This window comes from Chelmon rostratus, chromosome 4, assembly GCF_017976325.1.
Source record: "Chelmon rostratus isolate fCheRos1 chromosome 4, fCheRos1.pri, whole genome shotgun sequence".
In the NCBI taxonomy this organism is placed as follows: Eukaryota; Metazoa; Chordata; class Actinopteri; order Chaetodontiformes; family Chaetodontidae; genus Chelmon; species Chelmon rostratus.
Genome location: NC_055661.1, coordinates 12,748,008 through 12,770,076, shown reverse-complemented (window position 1 = coordinate 12,770,076; position 22,069 = coordinate 12,748,008). Strand labels below are relative to the sequence as shown.

Sequence of the window (22,069 nt, the reverse complement as noted above, 5' to 3'; positions counted from 1 at the left end):
GCGTTGCTAGCATATTAGCATTAAGCTACCTGCTCTGGAAAGTAATTGACTTCTGTAATTTATTCCGAGCTTGACCGCTGTTTTCAACACAGGCGTTTCCTCGACAAAAGGAGAAAAACTTTCGAGGCTTTTTGGCAGACAGTGTAAGCTAAAAACGAATGAGTGTTGACTGTTTTTAATGTGTTTCTATCTAGAAGCGCTGTTTTGTGGCGTTAGCCAACGAGTCGCCAGTCCCTGCTCAATGGGCGGCTAACAAGCTAGCTCCAGGAAACGTTCAGTAAACACAGAGCGTTTCAGTTGTTCTGTCACTGAGGATTGTCAGGTTTGATGGGGAGGACACACTGAGCCAGATGTTATCCGAGCGGTGTGAAACTGCCGGTCAGCTTGTGGACCTTTTAGCGTCATGAGCTGATGTGTCAACAAGGAAACTGAAAGTAGTTCTTTTCAGTCACACATTTTTTTAAAATCAATTTGATGCCAGAAAACACGCAATGTGTACTTAACTAAGAGGACCATAACAGAGATATGTGTTTAAAAACACTATCGAAGATACTAATATCAAATTATCAAAGACACAGCACCACATTTGGTGGGTACAGACTGGGAAAATAAACTGACACGGTCTCAATAGTGATTCAGTCTGTATCCAGCTAAATGAATTTATTTATTGAATTTGTTGTAGTTTTCTATTTTACTGGCTGCGGGGGGTCTTCACAGTAGAGCAGTGCTTCACAAGGTGTGTGTGTGTGTGTGTGTGAGAGAGAGAGTTTTTAAACGCATTAAAACACAGGACTATATATACCGTAAGACAATAAATCAGACTGCAGTGAAGTAGAATAAAATAAAGGACATCAGAATGAAAAGTGTTGCTTCCATGCAGTTACAATTTTTTTTTTATCATTTGACCAAAGCAATACAAAACTAAATGGCCACTCTACTCAACAGAGCTTTTAGCATCATCGCACTGCCTTCATCAGTGAATGGAGCTCAGTCACGTGATAACAGGTGGTTGTGTTCATGGGAGAATGAATGAATGTCTAAAAATTAACTTTCCGATTCGGTTTCAGTCATGTTTTCCTGCATCATAATTCACTCAAATCAACTCAAATTTAGTGTTAGTTAAAGGCATGGCATTTGTTCCTCTGACAGGTCTGATAACACGTGAAGTGGGAGCTGCTGTATTGTTTCCTGGGAATGAACTTCTGTAGAATTTCCACTTCATTTAGGCCCCAGGCAACAGAACGGCCGACGGTGTACAGCCTACGGTAAAATGTGGAGTCACTGTGTAACATTTGCCACAGTTGTGACACAGACATTGAAGTGTCAGCGTCATGCAGCTGAGTCACACTCAGTTTCAGGAAGATGCAGCTGGAAGTGTGCCGATTTGTCCTCCGAAGAGCAGCAGCTTCTCGATGAAGCAGCGCAGAGATGTCTGCCCTGAACGGGCCTGTCACCTCAGTAATGCTTTCACTGTTGGTAGCATGTGAGCTTATCTTTTGACAGATCTGTGTAAATAATTTGATTGTCAGTTAGACCAGGTGCTGCCATGTAAATGCTCTGGACTTTGCTTGAAACAAACCTCCTCACTTCTCATGTGTTTTCCTGGATTCCCACAGGGTGTCGGGTCTGGTCCAGGGTTGTTGAACGGTTAATGCACAGAGTAAAGAGGCTGAAAATTGAAGACAGAACAGAAGACGGCCAGGAAAGGTATGGGACATTTTTGACATATTTATTTTTTTATTGATGTTGATCCCATGAAAAATTTGAGTCAAAGCTTTTGAAAGTTTTCCATTGTATTTACTGCCAAAAATGATTCTGTTGATGATCTGAAGGGCACAATCTATCACTTGATATTTTAACAATGCTGACAACATGTATTAATGAATTGAGGCACTTTGTATACTGACTAAGATCTGATGCCTGCTATAACTTTTAAATCACTTTTGAAAACCTTCTCAATGTGTTTGTGTTACTGTAGTTCTGTTTCATTTTGTTAATTTTTATATTTTAGTGTTTGGTCTTTCTTTCTCTTTAATTTTATCCTTTTAGTGGCCTGATTTTAATTGACTCCTATTGTGTTTTTTTATCTTAATTTTTTTTTCATGTATAGCACTGATAGTAGCAAGTCATTATTGCCATGTTCATCATCCTAGTTTAGCGTGTTTTCGTGCTCACATTACCTGATAAGCACAGTACAGCTGAGGCTTATTGTATTGATTGAATACACTGATTGAATGTCATCAGTTGTGTGCATATTTGTTCAGAAACCCAAGTATTGCACAAGTTATAATGTTGACCTGATGGTGGCACTAAATCACCAACATTTATTCAGTAGTTGAGATATTTCATTCTGGACCAAAGCGGTGGACTGATCACCTGACAGACCACCTTGGCCATTCTGCTTTGTCCCACACCCTGATTACATGGTTATAGGACTAATAGATCAGTTCAGATTTCTGTCAGAAAGTCTGATTTAGTAGACAAATGAAATCGTTCACAAAGATACACCTGTACTGTATTTGTCAGTTTGCTGGTGTTACTTTCCCGTTTGTGATTTACTGTCGATGTGTCTGAGCTGATCAGTCTGAGTTTCTGTCTGCAGCGTCAGAGAGGCACTGGCAGGCATGACGGGGGTGGACGAGCTGTCTGACAGCACAGAGGTGGTGGAGATGGAGGACGTGAATCCTACCCAGTTTCAGGTGGAGAAGCATACATGGGATGGCCTGAGGAAGATCATCCGCAACAGCCGCAAGAACACAGGCGTGGTTATCAACAAGGCACCACATGACTTCCATTTTATCCAGAAGGATGAGACCAGTCCGCACTCCCATCGCATCTACTACCTCGGTGAGCTCAGGGACCTGAAAGCTGGGACCTGTCACAGCTCAATAATTAATTAATTTTCAGACTGGGCCCAAAATTGAAATAAGTTGAGTACAAAATAATGCCATTTTCTACAATAAATGTCAAAAAATGAATAAAAGCCATCTTAAGTGATGAGCTTTTAGCAGGCACTGGCTTGTTGGCCTGCAGATTCAGTTGTCGGTATCATGCTTCTGTGAATAATCTGTGGATACAGCTGGTGACTCAGAGTTGCCAGCCTGCAACTGTTTTCAAGCTCCTTTCATATCCAGAGAGCTGCAGTGGATCTATTCAGTGTGTGCTGGGGAAAAAACATGAAGCTCAACCAGGAACACCATTTTGTGGCCATCTTTCTGTTTTTTCTTTTTTTTTCTGTTGCAGTTGTAGCACAGAGAATTTCTGCAAAATGGTTGCTGCTGTCTTTGCTGCCATATCTAAACCAGCTTGTTCTAGTGTGTGACATCATTTCCAGAGCTGTGTTAAGCGGCATAATGTGCCCTACATAGAGTCTGTAAGATCAGTACCTATGGTAGCTCTGTTTTTGATATACAAAGGGTCATGACTGAATGGCAACAACTGTTGTTAAAAGTGAGAATATGTAGCTATGAAAAAGAAATAACACAATCTTCCTTTTACAAATTCATTTCAGTTCATTTGTATAGATTTGTTGTTGTTTTTTTGTTTGTTTGTTTGTTTGTTGATAATCAGATATGAAATATCAAATTGACTGGACTGCTGGAGTATTTTTCCTTCTTCCTTTCTAAAACGTCTCTGTTCAGCGGTTTTGGTGTCAGTGGTGTCAAAATCAAAAAACTTTATTTTTCCTGAAGCTGCTATTTTGCACCAGCTTTCAACCACCATGCAGGAAGAGTTTTTATAGTAATCAGATTTCTTAGGGAAATGTGGCTGTGCTCTCTGTTCTTACAGGAATGCCTTACGCCAGCAGGGAAAATGCATTACTCTACTCAGACATTCCCAAGAAGGTCCGCAAAGATGCTCTCTTGGTTTTGTCATGGAAACAGCTGCTGGATCACTTTCAGGTGAGGAGGATTTTTAGTCCTCGTCTTCCATTCTTGGCCATTTTAAAGCGATTGAGCCCAGATTTTTAAGAGAGTATTTAATCGTTCAGGGGATGATTGTGCAGCATTCCTTTTATAAAACTGCTGTTGTAAATGTCTTCTTAAACCCAAAATATCCTGGACACTTTGTTCACTGCTGTTTTACTCTGGCTATATTGATTTCATTACCGGAATTTGTTACTGCTGAAGAGAGAGAGGAGGTTTTGTTTGTTGGTACATGATGATTCTCTATTTAATCTAGTATGATAATGTTTTCTTACTGTTTGTTTGTTTTCCATGCCCCGAACAAAGTCTCTTTGACACTGACCTCGCTCGGCCAGCATTGTCACGTTGTGTGTCCTCCTGTCGCCCTTGACCTCAGGCCAGCCCTCACCACGGGGGCTTCTCCCGGGAGGAGGAGCTGCTGCGTGAGAGGAAACGTTTGGGGGTTTCTGGCATCACCTCCTATGATTACCACCGTCCCAGCGGCCTCTTCCTGTTCCAGGCCAACAGCAGCCTGTACTACTGCCGTGATGGTGGAAACAAGAGCTTCATTGTGAGTTAAAGGACAGTTAAGTAAGACTTTCATTACTAGTTACAGTCCTGCAGGGGTTGATAAGGTCACTGAATATGAACAACTCCTTGGCCAGAGGGTGAGATTTCTGCTGTTTTAAGTCACTTTTGGGCCTCTATTGAGTTCCACAGTGAGAATAAGAATAGTTTCATTAAACTTTAAAAAACTGGCTTTATTCTGTTATGCTTAAATTATGTCCAGCCCCCCTCAACCCTGCAGAGGATAAGCAGGTGTAGAGCAGAGCCATGATAGTAGCTTATCACAGATGTACTGTATGTATCACTGGTATATATATGTCAGCTGAAATAACAAGTAGTTGCACAAATGCCAAAAATACACTAACTTTGAAACTGTTTCAGCATTTCCTGATCAGTTATTTTCTAGGCTTATTAATATTTTCTTTTCACGAATCGTCAGAAAATAGTGAAAAATAGGCAGTATTATTTTTCAGAGTAACACCTTCACATGTCTTGCTCTAACCGACCAACAGTCCAAAACCCAAAGATGTTTAATTCAGGATTATAGAAAACCCTCACTGTATAAAAGCTGGAACAAGTATATTTCATTTTTTTCCCGTCTCTGCTGCGGTGACAGCCATGGCCGAAGGTGTTATGTTTTCCACTTGTCTGCCAATTCGTGTGCATGTGATGTCTCTGGAACACCTTCAGGAAATTTCTTCAAATTTGGTACAAACGTTCACTTGGACTCAAGGGTGAACTGGTCAGATTTTGGTGATCATCGTGACCACACATAACACATTCTTGACCATAACTCCACACAAACATCTCATAGGATAAAGTGATGAAGTGATGACATTTTATATCCAAAAAGTCAAAGGTCAGCTTCACTGTGACATCATAACCCTTTTCTGGCCATTATTCAACACCATAATTTAGGAACAGAAGCGCAGATTGTGATCATATTTCACATTTGGCCAGATACTGAATTGGTGATCTTGGGTGTCCACCTTGAAACTGTGCTGATTGTACAGATCTGAAGATGTTTGTGAAGCATCCGTGTTTTACAATTTGTAGCTTCTTTGCTCATTGGCTCTGCTGATATTGAACTTCAGGTGATTGTCGTTGCACACACTTAATACCTTTTGTTAAATTGCAGCTTGAAGTTTTGGTGGAGACATAAAACTACGAGGCAGTATTTCTAGTTTATGTCTTCACTTATTGTTAATGATGAAGTAGAGCTACAGTAGTTGTGACCTCATGTCCTCCATCTTCTCTGTGTGTTTGTGCAGACTTCTCCTATGGAACCCGTTGAGATTAAGAGCCAGAGTCCAGGTACACGCATGGACCCCAAGATCTGCCCCGGGGACCCCAACTTCATCGGCTTCATCAACAACAGCGACATTTGGGTGACCAGCATTGAGACGGGTGAAGAGAGGAGGCTCACCTTCTGCCATAAAGGTCAGGACTGAGACGGTCAGATGGTCTTACCTGGTACCCCACAGTGTTTTTATTTTTCTCCATATTCATTTTAGGTATTGGTAACCCAAAGGAGGACACCAAATCTGCTGGTGTAGCCACTTTTGTCACACAGGAGGAGTTTGACCGCTTCACTGGATACTGGTGGTCACCAGCTGCTCGTGAAGGTGAGGTAGTAATAGAAACACAAGATCTTAAGTTTTCTTATCGTGGCTTATTATCAACAATCATCATAACTATAATATTAGTACTTTTCAAATCAAGATTGTTTATAATTAGATGGATAAATATCAAGAATTTATTCATGCGAGACTTTTCTAAAAGTGGTTTAAATTAAGAATCCAAACTTTAATGGATCAGTCAACATAATAACAATGAGTTAACCTGTGCAGTTTGCTCCGACCTGCTTACAGTGTTCTCTTGTAAGCAAAACTGTCTTTGACTGGTTTTATTGGTCTCTCTGGTTTAGAATCAGATGGTGGTAAGACTCTGCAGATTCTGTACGAGGAGGTGGACGAGTCTGTAGTCGAAATCATTCATGTTCCATCTCCGGCTTTGGAGGAGCGCAAGACCGATGTGTACAGATACCCACGTGCAGGTACACAGAAAAACACACCATGAAATATGTGATGCATTTGTTGTTTACTTACTTTGCATGTTTACGGTTGTGGAGGACAAAAAACATTTCACAGCAGGCATATTGATTTAAAAGTGCCCTGTGGAAAACACTTTGAGGTCTAACAAAAGGTGTTGCATGCATATCCCTCCTTCTGAAACATATTCCAAGCCCATTACAAGTATCATTTTGGAACTTGTACTGTTGCAAACAAACAAAATGGGGTCCAATTTATAAGAAAACCTCTCCAGAGCGCAGCTAGAGGTCGAAAACCCCTCAGGGATCCTTTTAAAACTCTGTAAGGTTTGTTGTGAAGCTTGGCCATTACAGCATGATATTTACAATGGCTCACATTACTTATCCAGACTTCTGTTAATGTTAGAAAGGTTTCATGTGTGTTTATGTTTTGGCTGTTTTTTTTTCAGGCAGCAAGAATCCGGATATTACTCTCAAAATAGCAGAAATCAGGACAGACAGTCTCGGCAAAGTAAGTGGCACAAAATGAAAAAATTAGTTTACGAGAAGGTTCTTTAAAGAGATGTTCAAATGTCAGTGTTGTGTCTCCCTCAGATTGTCAGCACACAGGAAAAGGAGCTGCCTGTTCCCTTCACCAGCCTCTTCCCTGGTGCTGAATATATCACCAGAGCTGGATGGACAAAAGACGGCCGATAGTAAGTGTTTTCTGGAAAAGGTAGAAATAAACACAACACCCTTTCATTTTAAAAGCAATGTTAAGATTTACCGAGCTCCAGAAGCTCCAAAGCCCAGAACTGAGAATCGTGATTCAGTACACTGCCTAGATCACACCCATCACCTCCTCTCTCTGCGTGTCAGCGCGTGGGCGGTCATGATGGACCGACGGCAGCAGTGCCTCCAGTTGGTCCTGTTGCCTCCAGCACTCTTCATCCCAGCACATCAGGAGGAGGCCAGCAAGCAAGAGAGCCTGGAGGCCCTCGGAGACACCGTCCAGCCCTTCATCATCTACCAGGAGACCAGCGACATCTGGATCAATGTGAGGCCCAACATGTCTGTCTGCTGCAGCCCCACTTTGTGATTCACACTGATAAGATGAGTTGATGCTTAGTGCAGCTTTCAGTGGAAAAAAACAAAGCAAAACGTCATGACCGTGTATTTGTCTCTCAGGTCCACGACATCTTCCATCCATTCATCCAAACCAGGGATGATGAGATCACCTTCATTACAGTGAATGAATCAAAAACAGGTTTCTGCCACCTGTATAAAATCACCTCGATGTTACAGCGGGGCAGCTTCTGCTGGGCCAAAGGCTACACACACTCTGAAGGTAACACTATCAACAGGCTTCACAGTTCAGGTGCACCAGACAAAATGTCCTCAGAGTAGCTATCATTCATACATAATTTATTTGAGTGGTTCAAGTTCAACTTTATTGTCATATCCACAACAATAGCAGGGAAGCTCCTGCTGGCTATAAAGCTCTTAGAGCTCAGTCCCCTCCAGCAATGCTCATACAAATATGTATAGAGTAAAATCCAACTATAGAGTCTAAAACACAAGATAGCGCAGCAGGTCAAGATAAAGAATAAAATATATATGATATCAAATATGAAATGCAATACGATATAATACTGTGCCACACAGGTGTACAGTAATAGTAAAGTGTATAAACTGTGATGTAAACAGGTTGAGCAGTAATGTAAACATTACTGCTGTGTGTCCATGAGGCACCACAGGCAAAGATATCTTAAGAGTAGTTATGTCATGCAACGGGAAACTGGTTGGACTAGGGACAAATCATTTAATGTTAGGGATGATGTTGAATTTAATTCATCACTGAGTTTATCCTCTTATCTTCTCTCTCACCAGATGATTTTAAGTGTCCAGTCAAAGAGGAGGTGACAGTAACCAGTGGGGAGTGGGAGGTGCTGGCCAATCACGGAGCAAAGGTAAAGTCCAGAGCAACAGTAATAAACCACCACTCCTACTAATCGGTCCTCTGAGACGTGCATACAGAAACAATAGTGTGAAAATTGACATGTACCAGTGTACATATGACTACTGTTACATCACATACTCAGTCAGTCTGGATAACATGACAGTAACTGAAGCAAATTTATGAAGAAACCAACTTCAAAACAAGATATTGATTCTGTCTTTCATGTTTGTGTCTCAACAAAACATGCAAACAGATTTTCTTGCTCTGTGGTGTTTGTGCAGCGTTCGTCCAGTCCTCAGATTTGGGTGGACGAGGCGGCAAAGCTGGTTTACTTCCAGGGAACCAAAGACTCTCCTCTGGAACATCACCTCTATGTTGTGAACTACGACTTGCCGGGAGAAATCGTCCGACTCACCAAACCCGGCTTCTCCCACAGCTGCTCTGTGAGCCAGGTATCTGACACGCACACACACACATGCACACACACATATGCAAAAAAAGAAGAGCAACAGAGGAGGGATCCCTCTCCCAGACTTGAAGTAGATGGTGACAATATGTTGATTGTAAAACATAAATGAGGAGGATGGATCCAGGAAGACAGCTGAGCATCTTCAGGTGCCGCTGACTCAGTAGGATCTGAGCTACAGAGACCTGGAAAGAGGACAACACCAGCCACTCAGAGAGGAGAAACAAGCCAACACACAGCTTATTAAGATAAGATGAGATAATGGATTAATTACAGCGTGTTTAGTGCTATATTCACTAATCAGAGATCTTAAATTTGTGACTGACAGGTTTTTACAGGTTTAGCAGATTAATACTGGCCAAAATATCATCCATTAGCAGCCTCAACAGAAAAATGGTCTTTGCATAAGCTTTCAAAACCTGCATGAATGTAAAGATCATTTAAAAATACAAAGCATGGCAGTTTGTGTTCTGGTGTTGTGGTTGCCGTTTCATACTGTTTTGTTTTCTGTTCTTTTCTTTGTTTTACAGACATTTGACATGTTTGTCAGCCATTACAGCAGCTTGACCACGACACCCTGTGTACACATCTACAAGCTGAGTGGCTCGGACAGCGACCCGCTGCACAAAGAGCCTCAGTTCTGGGCGAGCATGATGGAGTCTTCTGGTACTGAGTGTTTGTTTGTAACAGATGAAGTGTGTCAGTTTTTGTCCTCAGCTTTTATTGCCTTCACCTGTTTAAGGTGACACTGGTATCCAGTGATTTAGACTGAGTTACTTGAGACTTGTGTTTAGAAGCATATCCTTACTACATCATATTGCGTCAGTATTTTTAAAATATTGTTTATTGTGTATGTGCTGTTTATTTCCCAGGTTTTCCATTCGACTGCACTGCTCCAGAGATCTTCAGCTTCACGGGGAAGTCGGGCTTCAAACTGTACGGCATGTTGTACAAACCACACAACCTGGTCCCCGGCAGGAAGCATCCCACCGTCGTCTTTGTTTACGGCGGCCCGCAGGTTTGATCTCCTCTGCTGTTGCATTAGATTCATGTCTTGTAGGTTTAAAGGCTATAAAGCAGTGAGTTTTTTTCTGGCCAAATAGCATCTTTGTAAACTCTTTTTTTTTCTTTCAGGTCCAGTTAGTGAATAACTCCTATAAAGGAGTGAAGTACCTACGGCTGAGCACACTGGCGTCTCTGGGCTACGCTGTGCTGGTCATCGATGGGCGGGGCTCCTGTCAGCGGGGACTCAAGTTTGAAGGAGCTGTGAAGGACAGAATGGTAGTTATCACAGAAGTCATCTGTCTGGTTCAGGACCCAAGAATGAAAGAGACTCATGTGGGGGGATAAACACATGGATGTGTCACTATGTGCTCCACACTGAAATTCCTGCATGTATGCATCTGGGTAGTAAAAGTGTGTTCATGCCAGGTGAGTTTACCTCTCTGTTCTCCAATCAGGGTCAGGTGGAGATTGAAGACCAGGTGGAGGGTTTGCACTATGTAGCTGACAAGTACAAGTTTGTGGACCTGAGTCGTGTTGCCATCCATGGCTGGTCGTATGGAGGCTTCCTGTCCCTCATGGGCCTCATCCACAAACCTGACGTCTTCAAGGTCAAAACCACTAACTTTCTCTCCTATTATTTTATTTTTAACGTTTTTTTAAAGCGTTGCTTAAAATGTTGATCAATAACAGTTAATTTTGTTTTATCTTTTATGTACTGTCAGTCTCAAATGGCTTCATGAATCTGGTAGTATGAAACATCAGGCTCTAAACTCAACCTGCACGTTTTGTTGCTTTTTTAGAAGAAGAAATGTAAAAAAAAAAGGCCTCTGTTTGACTTCCGTTTTGTTTTTTTTCAGGTTGCTGTTGCAGGTGCTCCAGTGACATTGTGGATGGCTTATGACACTGGCTACACAGAGCGATATCTGGACACGCCTGAAAAAAACCAGAAGGGATACGAGGCTTGTTCTGTCGCCCTGCATGTCGACAAACTTCCAAATGAGTGAGAGCTCTATATGAAACAACACTTGTTATAGTGCTGTACCTCGTGTTATCTGCCTCTTTTATATAGGTAGCAGTTTGTAGGTTGTAGTGGTTGAATGACACATTTTGTTTCTGGTCCTTCTTTCCTGTCAGCTGTTAGTATCAGTTACGTTTACTCCTGCATGAAACTAAGTCTGTCTTTGTGTTTACCGCAGGCCCAACAGGCTGCTGATACTGCATGGGTTTCTAGATGAGAATGTGCACTTTTTCCACACAAACTTCCTGGTGTCTCAACTCATCCGGGCAGGGAAACCGTACAACCTGCAGGTAGGAGGATTTACTCACATATTCTGAGTTTAGTGTAGAATTTGGGTCTCGTTCTTGTTTGGATCTGTTCATTTCTTGATAAACTAAAAGACGACAGCGCCAGAGAGGAAGCTTGGGTGCAAAGCTTGTGCAGTTCCAATCCAAAGATGGGCTTTGGAAAAGTTTTGAAATTGTTGTTGTTTTTATCTACAAATTTAATGATAATTGCCTGTGAAAAAGTCCTCTTCGCGAGAGATTTAAAACGTGGATGGGCATGTTTTCTGTTTTTCCAGGTTTATCCCAACGAGCGACACAGCATTCGATGTCCAGAGTCTGGGGAACATTATGAGATCACGCTGCTGCACTTCCTCCAGCAGAACCTCTGATAAGCCTTTCTACACACTGACCTTCACTTCTTCACTCTCTACCCTCCTCTCCTTGTCTCCTCCTCCCCTTTCCTCCTTTTATTTAAACCTGCGTCACATTCCCTTTCACTTGATTTTATGAGCTATGCCAAACCTCATCACACCTCAAGAGTTGTTTGTCAGTCTCAACGGTGCAGAAGCACTTTAGCATCAATAAATCACAACGAGATTGTTATTCAGACTGGAGTATGATCACCATAAATGAGACCATCACTGAGCGACGTCATGCAGTCTCTGCGCTGTATTGTACAGTGGAGGGACACCTGCAGAGGGTGCTGTTCGTCCAGATCGAACTGAGCTGAAGCTTTCTGAGATAGTGGTGAAAGGATCCCAAGGTGACAGCAATGACATTGATGTTTAAAATGCTGCTCATTGCACTATTAACACAACACGTCAACAATGCAAAAAGTACAGAACAGGACCTGCTGCTTCTTTTTTTTGTGCCATTTCCTGTTTTTTATTGAACTCTCACTTTGTTTTTCTGGGACCCAACTGATAAAGTTATCATTTTGTGTGTCTGTGAATAAACACTGGAGTGAGGTTAGTGAACATGAAGCTCTATAAGAGCAGACAAGCAAGCTCTAAACCCCCTTTGTTGTATACTGTGTCATCTTTTTTTCCACTTGTAGATAGAAGTGTGGCACACCACAAAAAAAGTCATCTGGGAGAGCATAGACTCAAAGCAAAAAACAAAACAAAACTACATTATACATTTTTATTGTGTATTAAAAAATATTTTTATGGATTCTTATGCATTCATAAATGGTGGAAATATGTAGCGCCCTGTTGCAGTGTCTCTCGCTTGCTTTCATTTTCGGGGGAGCTTCTTTTTCTTCTGCTGCTGAGGACTTTTGCACATATTACATATTTGCCTTGGTGCCAGCAGTCTGACCTATAAGATGATGTGTGACACAGCTGTTGGCAGTCTGAGGTGCCTTGCAAGAGTTTAAGAGTGCCTGCTCGTATAGTGTATATCAGGGAATCTGTCTGAGGACCTCCGACAGTAAAATGCCTTGTTACGTGTCTGATGACCATGTGTAAGATGAGCTTTTGTGAAGTGTACATGGTTGTACTCTCAGATATAGAAGAAATAAACAGAAGTGAACAATCTTCAAGGTCTCATCACCATATGAAACGTGTTATTTTTAAAAAGCATTGCAGATGTAATGTTTTGGGAAAATAAACCAGCAAAGTTCAGGCAATGTGTAGATCAGCAGTTTCTGGCATTTTGTATATGTTTGAGTTTTGTGGAAAGGAGATGAAATTTAAATGATGAAATTATAATTTAAACCAATTTAATCTAACTCAATCAATAGAGCATATTCAGAAACAAAAGAGACAAGTCTCACAGGGCTCATGAGGACAATTCCTCTCAACAGTCAGTTTTACTAATCCAAAATCATAAATTTACCTCAGAGAGCTTTGAAATCTGTGCTAAATGAGACTCTTGAACAGAGAAAAACTGCACAAAACAAAAATATGAATTAACTCAATACACCTGGTATTTGTGTGCTCGAAAGTTACATTGGAAAGCAGCTGTAAAGAATAAGAATTCAGGCACAACAGAACCACATGTATTAAAATACGACATGTGCACTTTGTACCGTTGTCTCCAGCAGGGGGCAGCAGTGCCAAACAAATCATGGTCTGCCCTTTCAAAACTCCTGAGATGTTAAAATCAAATGAAAGTATCTGAGAAAAAGACGTGATGGACGATCATAAAATTTCCCACATAAACATGCAATCTGGCGCAACAAACACCCAAATGACTTTCATGTGCATTAACAGCAGTGATGTAGCATGTGGCACATTACTTCACATGTTAATAGATGTTAATAGAGACATTTGATCACAGCATGGTGTGACATGGGACTCACTTTGAGTGGTAAAAATGTTTCTCCAGTGAGAGAAATTAGTTTGAACGACAAAGTAAAGCAATAAATTAATTTAAAAAAGACATCTGTTTGCACCCAGGTGAGAATAGTCACACGGCAGCTATTGGGCTATTTACACCCATCACCAGGTTACGTAGTAGAAAGAGTGACAAAGTTCACATATGGGGGGTGCTGTGGCTGAAGGCTGGGGTAACAAATCCTGTGTGAAACCAAAGGTTAATGATGATTCTTCTTTTCCCTTTTGACTTAGATGACTTATTTTCTTCTTCTTCTTCTTCTACTTCTACTTCCTTTTTATTATTATTATGAGACAACAAAACTACTTGGTTAGTTTTAGGAAACTACCATGGGTGCAAACAGCATCTCCCTTAAAAAGACCATCTAAAACCTCAGATTTCCACTGCATACAGGACCAACGAAGGCCCACATGGGTATACAGGATCACCTTATATCTCATAGCTCAGTCATTCTTTATTCATGTACTGAATTAAAGTTTGTGGCTTATTTTTAAGTCTATCGAGACTCATGATCGAGTAAAACAAGTCTGAAATCTCAGTGTAAATCTGAGCTCGTTACGCACAGGCTTTACTCTCTAAGCTGCTACGCAAAAACAGTTATTTTATCATCTTGAAGTGTAAAATATGTTTCTTTTCAGGGTTTTTATTTTATGTTTGAACATTGTGCTTCTACACTGTTAATGCCTTCAAACACGAGCAAAGAGCCAGGATTCATTAAACCTTTAAAAGCTTTATTTTTATCCGCTTCATATAAATGACATATAAAAAGTGTATAAATGTTGAAAATAATACACTGTACATTATTATAGTGTTAGTATTTTAAAACACATACAGTAAGTATTACAAAATAAGACAGAGAAGAGAACCCTTACAAAGGGAATAAAGATTCAGTGTCAATATGACTGAGCGTGTCCACTGAGACAGTGACTAATCGTATGGCATAGCATAGAAATATGATCCATTCAATGATCAGGAGATCATTTATGTGCATGTGATTAATTCAGTCCTTGGTTTACATTTAATGATGTTGTCTTTGGTCCTCTGCTGTTTGTCCTGATCTGCTTATTGCTTCATGGTAGCGGGGGCGATCTTCAGCAGAGTGGTCTTCACAGAGTTCTTTTGTCCCTTTGTGGACGTCCAAAACATCCCTTGTCTTCTGGACTGGTGCTGTCTGAGCGCGCTCGGCCTTCTGGGATATCTGCCATTGAGGTTCGACTCACCGCAACTGCTGAACCACCAACCACCTGCAACAAAAGAGCATTTGTCTAAAAGACCGCCACCTGCCTCTCCCTGTATGAAGCCACCCAGACCTTTTAGTGTGCACGTGTTGGGTGAAGCTGTCGTACCTGAGAGCAGATCAGCACAGTTGACGTCTGCGGCGAGGTCGTTGTCTCTGTCGGCAGTGGAGAAAGGAAGACCGGAGGCTCCTGTCATGATTATTTCCTCCTGAACCCCAGGTGAAGACTCCTCCTCCAGGCGCAGAGTGAACAACTTCTCTTCTCCGTCAAGTTGGAATCGATAACGAGCTGCCGCCTGCTGCTGTCCCGCTAAACCAGAGAGCTCCACCTGCAGGACGTACTGGCCTTGTTTGGACAGGGAGTGGATGTTGTCCAAGCCCAACCAAAAGTCGCCTGAAGGATGAGAAATGCTGAGGTTAATTTCTGCCACTGAAGGTCTGGTGATGGCAGATATTTGATTTGACTTTTTGAGCTTTTTGTTTGCACTCACCGTTCAGGCTACCGAAGCCTCTCTTATAGCTTTCCCACAGCTGATTGAAGTTCTGGGATCCATCTTGACGTTTCTGGATGACGGTCCATCCACCTTCTGCAGACAGAGAAGAGGTTCAGCTGAAGAGGCTTAAAACACTCTAAGAGCCTTCTCTGAGAGTCTCCCCCGCTCAGCTTTCAACCGCGTAACAGCGTTGTGTTATATCTCGGACCAGAGGAGCTTCTGTTTGACCCACCTGAAGTCATGTCACAGAGGACGTTGAAGGGCTGGGAGCTCTCTGGTTGGATTGTGTAGACGCCGCTGGCTCGCTGCCCTTGTGCAAACAGATCGTGACAGTCTCTGGCCAGACCTGAGAAAACCAGAACACAGACAACTGATCAGATGATTCAGCAATCAGTCCGGCAGAATTTGCTGATGAGTCTTTGGTTTTATGTCACATGTCCATTAATGGCACGCTAAGCTTTGCTCTCTGCGAGCCCTGATCTTGCTTGTGATGAGGGCCTGCAAAGAGCAAAGCTTAGCGTGTCCCACAAACATCCAGTACAGTAGGTGTGTTTTAAAAGCTGCTGTTGGCATTCCCCACTGATCTTTGGACTGTGTGTCTGCTGCTCTGCCAGCGAGTCAAGTAGTATAAATTCAGGTGCAAAGGTGAACTTTAACTCTTACGACACAATTTTATTTAATGTACTCCAGGAACTTTTGTTTCACTTCGAAATGTGTCTGTATATGGGATTTGTGTTGGTGTAACAGGTGTTTTTCTTTATATACTTCAGTACTTAGAAAAAGAAGAGGAAATGAGGGCACAGCTTACTTGCTGCTGAGTGATGGTTTAAAATCTGCTGCGAGTGGGCGTGAGCTTTAACTCAGCAGTTAACGATTAGGGTCAAACTCTCGCAACAGCTGTTGGCCAAAGTCTGTTCAGTACCATCACTCAGTTAAATGTTTCCTGCCCTCACTGCGGCTTCCATCACTTTTCTTTTTTTCGAACAGTTTGTTTTCTTACCTGTTGTGTTATTGCTGTGCTCTGCCTCGCCCCTCAGTGCAGTCTCTTCATCTCTCCGTCTGTGTGATTTCACTCTCTTATGTGCGACCTAGAGGATCACAGAGCAGCGTCAAGACCCTGAAGATGAATCTTGTTAGGGTAGCCCATCAGGTTTGTGGGATTGCGCTGTAGCTGAGAGGTCGCCGGTTTGTTCTGTCTCACCTTGCTCTGCAGTGCTTGCAGGTGCAGACTCTGCTTCTCCAGTTTGTTTTGTTGCTGCTTGATCTTCTCCACCAGCTGGTCAATGCGTCTGTTCTGAGCCACCACCAGCCTCTGGAACAGGAAGGAAAATCACACATGAGCTTCATTTTACTCTTTACACAGCAACAAGCACGTAGTCAAATCAGATACTTTGATCATGCTCATCACTGTTGCAGTTAAGGATGAGCATTGAAAACGTGCTCCACGGCAGACCAGCTGTTGAAGTCTATGATCTCTGATGGATGTGGACTCCAGCAGTGACACCTTTTAGAATATTTACTGTCTTTACTCATTGCAGAAGTCTTTGTCTAGTTGGGGAATAACCACAACATGAAAGTAGTAGATTTCTCTCACCTGGATAAATGTGTTATCGCTGTTGTTGCTGTCCACAACTTGCACCTCATCCACCTTCTCCTCCAGTCTGTCCATCCTGGAGTGGAGGTCCTCGCTCTGCTTCTTCACCTCCTCCACCTTCACCCTAACCTCCTCTGCCAGGTCTGCCGCCAGCCTCTCCCTCTCCTCCACCTCTTTGCTTCTTGCCTTCAGAGCTTCATCTTGCTCCTGCTGCTTCCTCTCCAGGTCGGCCACCGTGCCGTTGAAGGCTTTCAGCTTGGCGTTGACGTCTCTCATCTGGGCTTTGGCCTTGTCCACGTGCTCCTTCAGACCCTGGCCCAGCTGCAGGAGGCCATGAGCCACCACGTTCACGTCGTCCCAGGAGGCGTGTTTGTCTCGGCCCGCCGGAGCTCTTCTGTCAGTGGGAAAGCCGACTGCTGCGTGCACCAGAATGGTCACCAGGAGTATGAGAAGCTGAGCCGTCTTCATCTTTGTGTCTGTGGTCTGGTTCAGTGTAAAGGCTGGTCCTGAAGTCTCTTTCTCTGTTGTCTGCTGCTGAATGGCATTGTGAGGGCTTTTATAGCTCAGTGCTGCAGCAGGGGGCTGCTCTGATTGGCTGTTAGAGCTTGGAGGTGGGGATGAAGACATGTTGAGGGTGTGGACAGTCTTTCATAGTGGTCACCCGTCTGAGGACTTGATGCAACCATGATGCAATCAATCATCTGAATTACTGACCGCTTCTGATAAAGGGATGTGAAACAGATTCTGTTTCATTTTCAAAGCTCAGACTGACCTTTTCTACCAAAGCACTTTGAAGGAATTCACAAGTTTGCATCTGATTTTTGTCCAACACACAGTTTGCAGTTTTTTTGTCACTGAACTACCAGGTTAGATGTAAATATCAATCAGCTGTTCTCCTTGTTGCTTATTAAACATTCTATTTAGGACTGCAGCTAGCCATTATTATTATCAGCAATGAATCTGTTGACCATTTTCTAGATTGACTGATTATTTTTTTGGTCTGTAAGACATCAGAAAACACAGACAAATGGCCATCACAATATCTTCACATTATTAAATGTCTTCTTGTGTTTGACCACAACCCCAAACACTGATTTTCTTCAATGTAAGACCGAGACATTTAGTGGATTTTCACATTTGGGAACCTGGAACCAGTAAACATTTGGGATTTCTGCTCAAAAATGTTATTTAAACAATTAATGGACCACCATATTATTGCCAATTAATTGTTACTCGATCAGCTAATCAATTAATGGACTTACTGTTGTGGATCTAATTCTTCAGAAGAATCCTCAAGCTCAAATATCTTTTCAACCACATCTCCATTGCATTAATACTGTCTGGTCAACTTTAATGTGCATTTTTCATCCCTTATAAAAAGTCCCACTTTACATCCCCAGCACACTGTAGATTGGTTTTATTATAGGCAGTGTTTCCTATATTTCTGTTTTATTCATATGAAAAGATTTAACCCAAAACGTATGTGTAGTTTGTAAAATTTTGTGTCGAAATGCAGATTGACTTAGAAAAAACACAGAAAAGTGTCATTTTTTGCAGTTGTAGCGAATGAGCTAATGAATGGGCCCCTCTCAGCTGTCAGATTCTGTAACTTTGCCCTCCACGAATAAAACCCCTGACAGCTGAATGTTGTTGATTATCTCCGTGAGTGAGGCCTCTAGTTGCTGTGTGTCTTCAGCGTGAATCAGGAATGCTGCAGAACAGTCAAAGATGGAGAAGTCAGTGTGTGAAGTAGGGGAAAGTTCAACCCTCAGGCCTTTTACACACTCACTCCTGACAACAAAATCCAACAATCACACACGCACGCACACACCCAGACACAAGGCACGTGGTGTCCTGATGAGGCACAGATGCCAAACAGTGAAACACACATGCGGTACATTTTGGCAAAGCGTGGCTTTGTGATATCATATCAACACTTTAAAGAACTATTTTAGTCAGAGAGAAACTTACACATGGTGATGATGAGATTAAAAGAGGATTCCCTCTGAACTCTTTAAAATATTGTGTAACTTTATAAATAATTGATTGATTGACATTTTTCAAAAGAAAATGCCAAACATTTCCCATTTCCAGCACCCAAATTATGAGGATTTACTGCTTTTCTTCGTCTAATGTGAGACTAAACTGACTATGTTTGCGTTTTAAACTTCTTGGACAAAAACAAGCAATTAGGAATCATCTTATTTAGTCTTAATCAACACTTTAGAGACCAAGTAATCAATCATTTGGCACATTATTTGATGATGAATGATAATCATTAGTTGCAGCCCTGATCTTATGTCAGCATGAGATAATGACTGAATTGCTGTACTTTAACATAGTTTTAGCTAAATGCTAAAGTCAACATGCTAAACATGCTGATGTTTCACAGCCGTTTATCATGTTCCCCATCTTAGTTTAGCTTGTTAGCTTGCTAACATAAGATAACTAGCACTACATACACACTACAGCTGCGGCTGAAAATTAGTTTTACCAATATGTTCTCAGAAACCGAAGTCCTGGAGGACACACTTTGAGTCAGACTGAGGGGAACATGAATGTCTGCATGAAATTTCATGACAACCCATCCCATAGTTGTTGATACATTTCACTCAAAACCACAAATGTCAGCCTTGTGGTGGCGCTAGAAGAAAAGTCAGAAGGCCACCCAAGTCAGTAGGATTCATCCCCTGAACTGTGAATGTATGTGTTTCATGGTAATCCATCCAATAGTTGTTGAGATATTTGAGTCTGGACCAAAGTGGTGGACAGACCAACGCTGCCATCCAACTAGTGAAGCTGAAACCCCCCCAAATGTCAGTGTAGTTAATAGCTGACTGTATTCACTGAGTAACGGGCTGTTGTTATGCGGTAAAACAAAATAACAATGGCCGTATTTTTTATTTATTTATTTTTTACTAGAAGTGAAAGAAAGGTCTGTTGCCTCTGCATACATGACTTCTCAACCCATGACTTTGCACACAGACCCAAAAATAACCTGTCAAGAGCAGCTGGGTTACTGGCACTTGTTTGATTTTGGAAAAGAAAAGAACATAATGGCTCAGACTGAAACCAGACATCCAGAGAGAAACTGTATTTACATTTTCATTGCACAGTTACAAAGTACATTTCGATAAAACTGAAGCAAACATTGACCCTTGTCTGAAATATGAACCTGGATACCTCATTTTGACTTGTTTGTATTCCTAATATAGCATGAGGACATGTACCTACGGTTACATCATTCTTTTTTGTCCTGTCAAAGTCTGAGCGATGTCCTCAAACATGACGTTGGACATACCGTGAGACTTCCATGGGAACGTGGTGGTTCCTGTTTGCTGGTCATCCAGTGCACGTATCTGCGGTGCAGGCTGCCGTTCTGCACGTTTCCTCAAAGCTGCTCTCAGCTGACGTGACGCAGAGCACCGTGAGCGTGCAGCTCTGTTCAGAATCAACAGGACGAGGCAGTTTTCCATCCTTACTCAGCTGTATCAGGGCACAAAGCTCGACTTGTAGATGCGGTTGTTCTTGGACGTGACAGCTTGCATGTGCATGCCTTGGACGAGTTACAATAACAGCTGATTTCCTGTAAGTTGGGATGAATGTTCAGGGGTTTAGACACTGGAGGATCTGCGTGTTTGTGTAAAATCACCCTCATTTAAATTTGCGGTGCTGGTCATCACAAAATCCTGCAACTAAATCTTCAGAGTCAGGATGTGTTGAAACCAGTCAGGAAACTGAGGCTGCTTTGACATCGTTTTTTCAAGATTTCTTCAGTTACGCTCTTTTATTTTCTATTATTTGGGCCAAAAGTCAAAATAAGCTTAATTTTCTTTGATTTATGTGACTTAAGTAAGTTGTTAAGATGACTAACTGTGGAACTAAAAAACCACATACTTCCCTCTGGAGTTGGTGGAGACCAAAAACAGAGCTGAAAGAGAAAATTTGGATTCACCAGGTGGACAGAGACAGGACTCCAAATGAATGACAATGTTGCTGTGTTTAAAGTGATGCGCCACCAAAAAAAATCTTTGGATTTGAAATACTTGTAAACTTAGAAGGTGGCTGTAATCTTAATTTTCTCCATCAATTAAATTTTTTTTAAAATCAAACTTAAACCGTGCTCCTTTTCAGTGACAAGAAATAGATTAAACTAAAAACATGTTAATTAGATTAGATTAGATTAGATTAGATTAGACTTTATTGATCTCACAATGGAGAAATTCACTCATACTGAAGCTCTTCAGTTAATGCTGTTGACGTTGGTCACACTTCTTTCTTTACATGTTAAACCTTTCAATAAATATGTTCAAATGATCCTTAGATTAAATGTGTGAGCAAAGGTCAGCTGCAGATGCTAAGTGCAGTGAGCTGCCTGCACATTCTTTAGGCTTTGAAATGATGACATGAAAATAAGTTTTACACATTCCTTTCTGTATCTGTGACACGAGAGAGGTGGATGAGACGGAACAGCAGACGGATGATAAAATGATAACATTGTCTCTAAACATCAGATGAAGTGCGGTTATCTGCAGATTCTGAATCTCCGCACATCGCTCTCTCTCATTAGTGGAAAGTGATGACAGTTTTCATCTTCGGACACATCCAGAAACATTCCTGAAGCGTATGGAGCTCGAGGGCAGTGTAACTGTGCAGATTACGGCGAAACAGCGTGTCCCATCAGATCTGCACATGTACAGTACATGAGCTTCCACCGACGGGCGGGGACGTGGAGGTAGACAGTGTTTTTAGGCACCAGTGGGTTAGTGTGTGAAAGGTGAGGGTGTTGTCACGTGTCTGGTATGTTGCATCAGCCTCTCAGCAGAGGACACCCCCCCGAGCAGCAAAAACATCCAGAAGTGCTGCAGCTGGATCAGACATTTTTAGCTTCTGTCGTGATGTTCAACCTCGAGTGTTTGTGTTGTTGTTATCAGGAATCAAACTATCGACAGAGAATCTCAAATCAGTGAAACAGACTCCGTGTGAAACTGGATTCCTTTGTGAGTTTGTATGTGATGTGAGTCTGTTTGTATGTGATGTGAGTCTGTAAGGCGATGAATACACTGAGTAGGAATCATGCTCACGCTTTCTTGCCAAGAGTTAGATGAGAAGATTGATTTAGCTTAGCATAAAGACTGGAAACTGGGGGAAATGGGTAGCCTGGCTAGTTATGTCTCATTTGTTTGAT

The 22,069-nt window shown here is 42.0% G+C and overlaps 2 protein-coding genes across 3 annotated transcripts; one reads left to right on the top strand and one right to left on the bottom strand.

Moving 5' to 3' along the window:
• The first annotated feature begins 6 nt into the window (after window positions 1-6).
• Window positions 7-12,808, top strand: LOC121605074 (dipeptidyl peptidase 9-like). Of its 2 annotated transcripts, XM_041934834.1 has the most exons (22): window positions 7-143; window positions 1,150-1,265; window positions 1,617-1,707; window positions 2,603-2,847; window positions 3,790-3,902; window positions 4,303-4,476; window positions 5,744-5,912; window positions 5,987-6,097; window positions 6,400-6,528; window positions 6,972-7,033; window positions 7,117-7,217; window positions 7,381-7,558; window positions 7,690-7,849; window positions 8,392-8,471; window positions 8,743-8,913; window positions 9,458-9,593; window positions 9,800-9,945; window positions 10,062-10,208; window positions 10,388-10,540; window positions 10,790-10,932; window positions 11,129-11,240; window positions 11,513-12,808. In XM_041934834.1, the coding sequence occupies exons 3-22, from the start codon at window positions 1,652-1,654 to the stop codon at window positions 11,603-11,605; spliced, it is 2,679 nt and encodes an 892-aa protein (XP_041790768.1). In that variant the 5' UTR covers window positions 7-143; window positions 1,150-1,265; window positions 1,617-1,651; the 3' UTR covers window positions 11,606-12,808. The 2 variants fall into 2 exon arrangements, with proteins under 2 accessions (XP_041790768.1, XP_041790767.1); XM_041934833.1 differs by lacking the exon at window positions 1,150-1,265.
• A 1,464-nt stretch (window positions 12,809-14,272) lies between these two features.
• Window positions 14,273-17,393, bottom strand: LOC121605726 (angiopoietin-related protein 4-like). The gene is made up of 7 exons (XM_041935772.1): window positions 16,882-17,393; window positions 16,489-16,599; window positions 16,288-16,375; window positions 15,520-15,633; window positions 15,285-15,380; window positions 14,903-15,187; window positions 14,273-14,800 (listed from the first exon to the last, which is right to left on the bottom strand). Exons 1-7 carry the CDS (start codon window positions 17,347-17,349, stop codon window positions 14,619-14,621), a joined length of 1,344 nt encoding a protein of 447 aa, XP_041791706.1. The 5' UTR covers window positions 17,350-17,393; the 3' UTR covers window positions 14,273-14,618.
• Window positions 17,394-22,069: the final 4,676 nt, after the last annotated feature.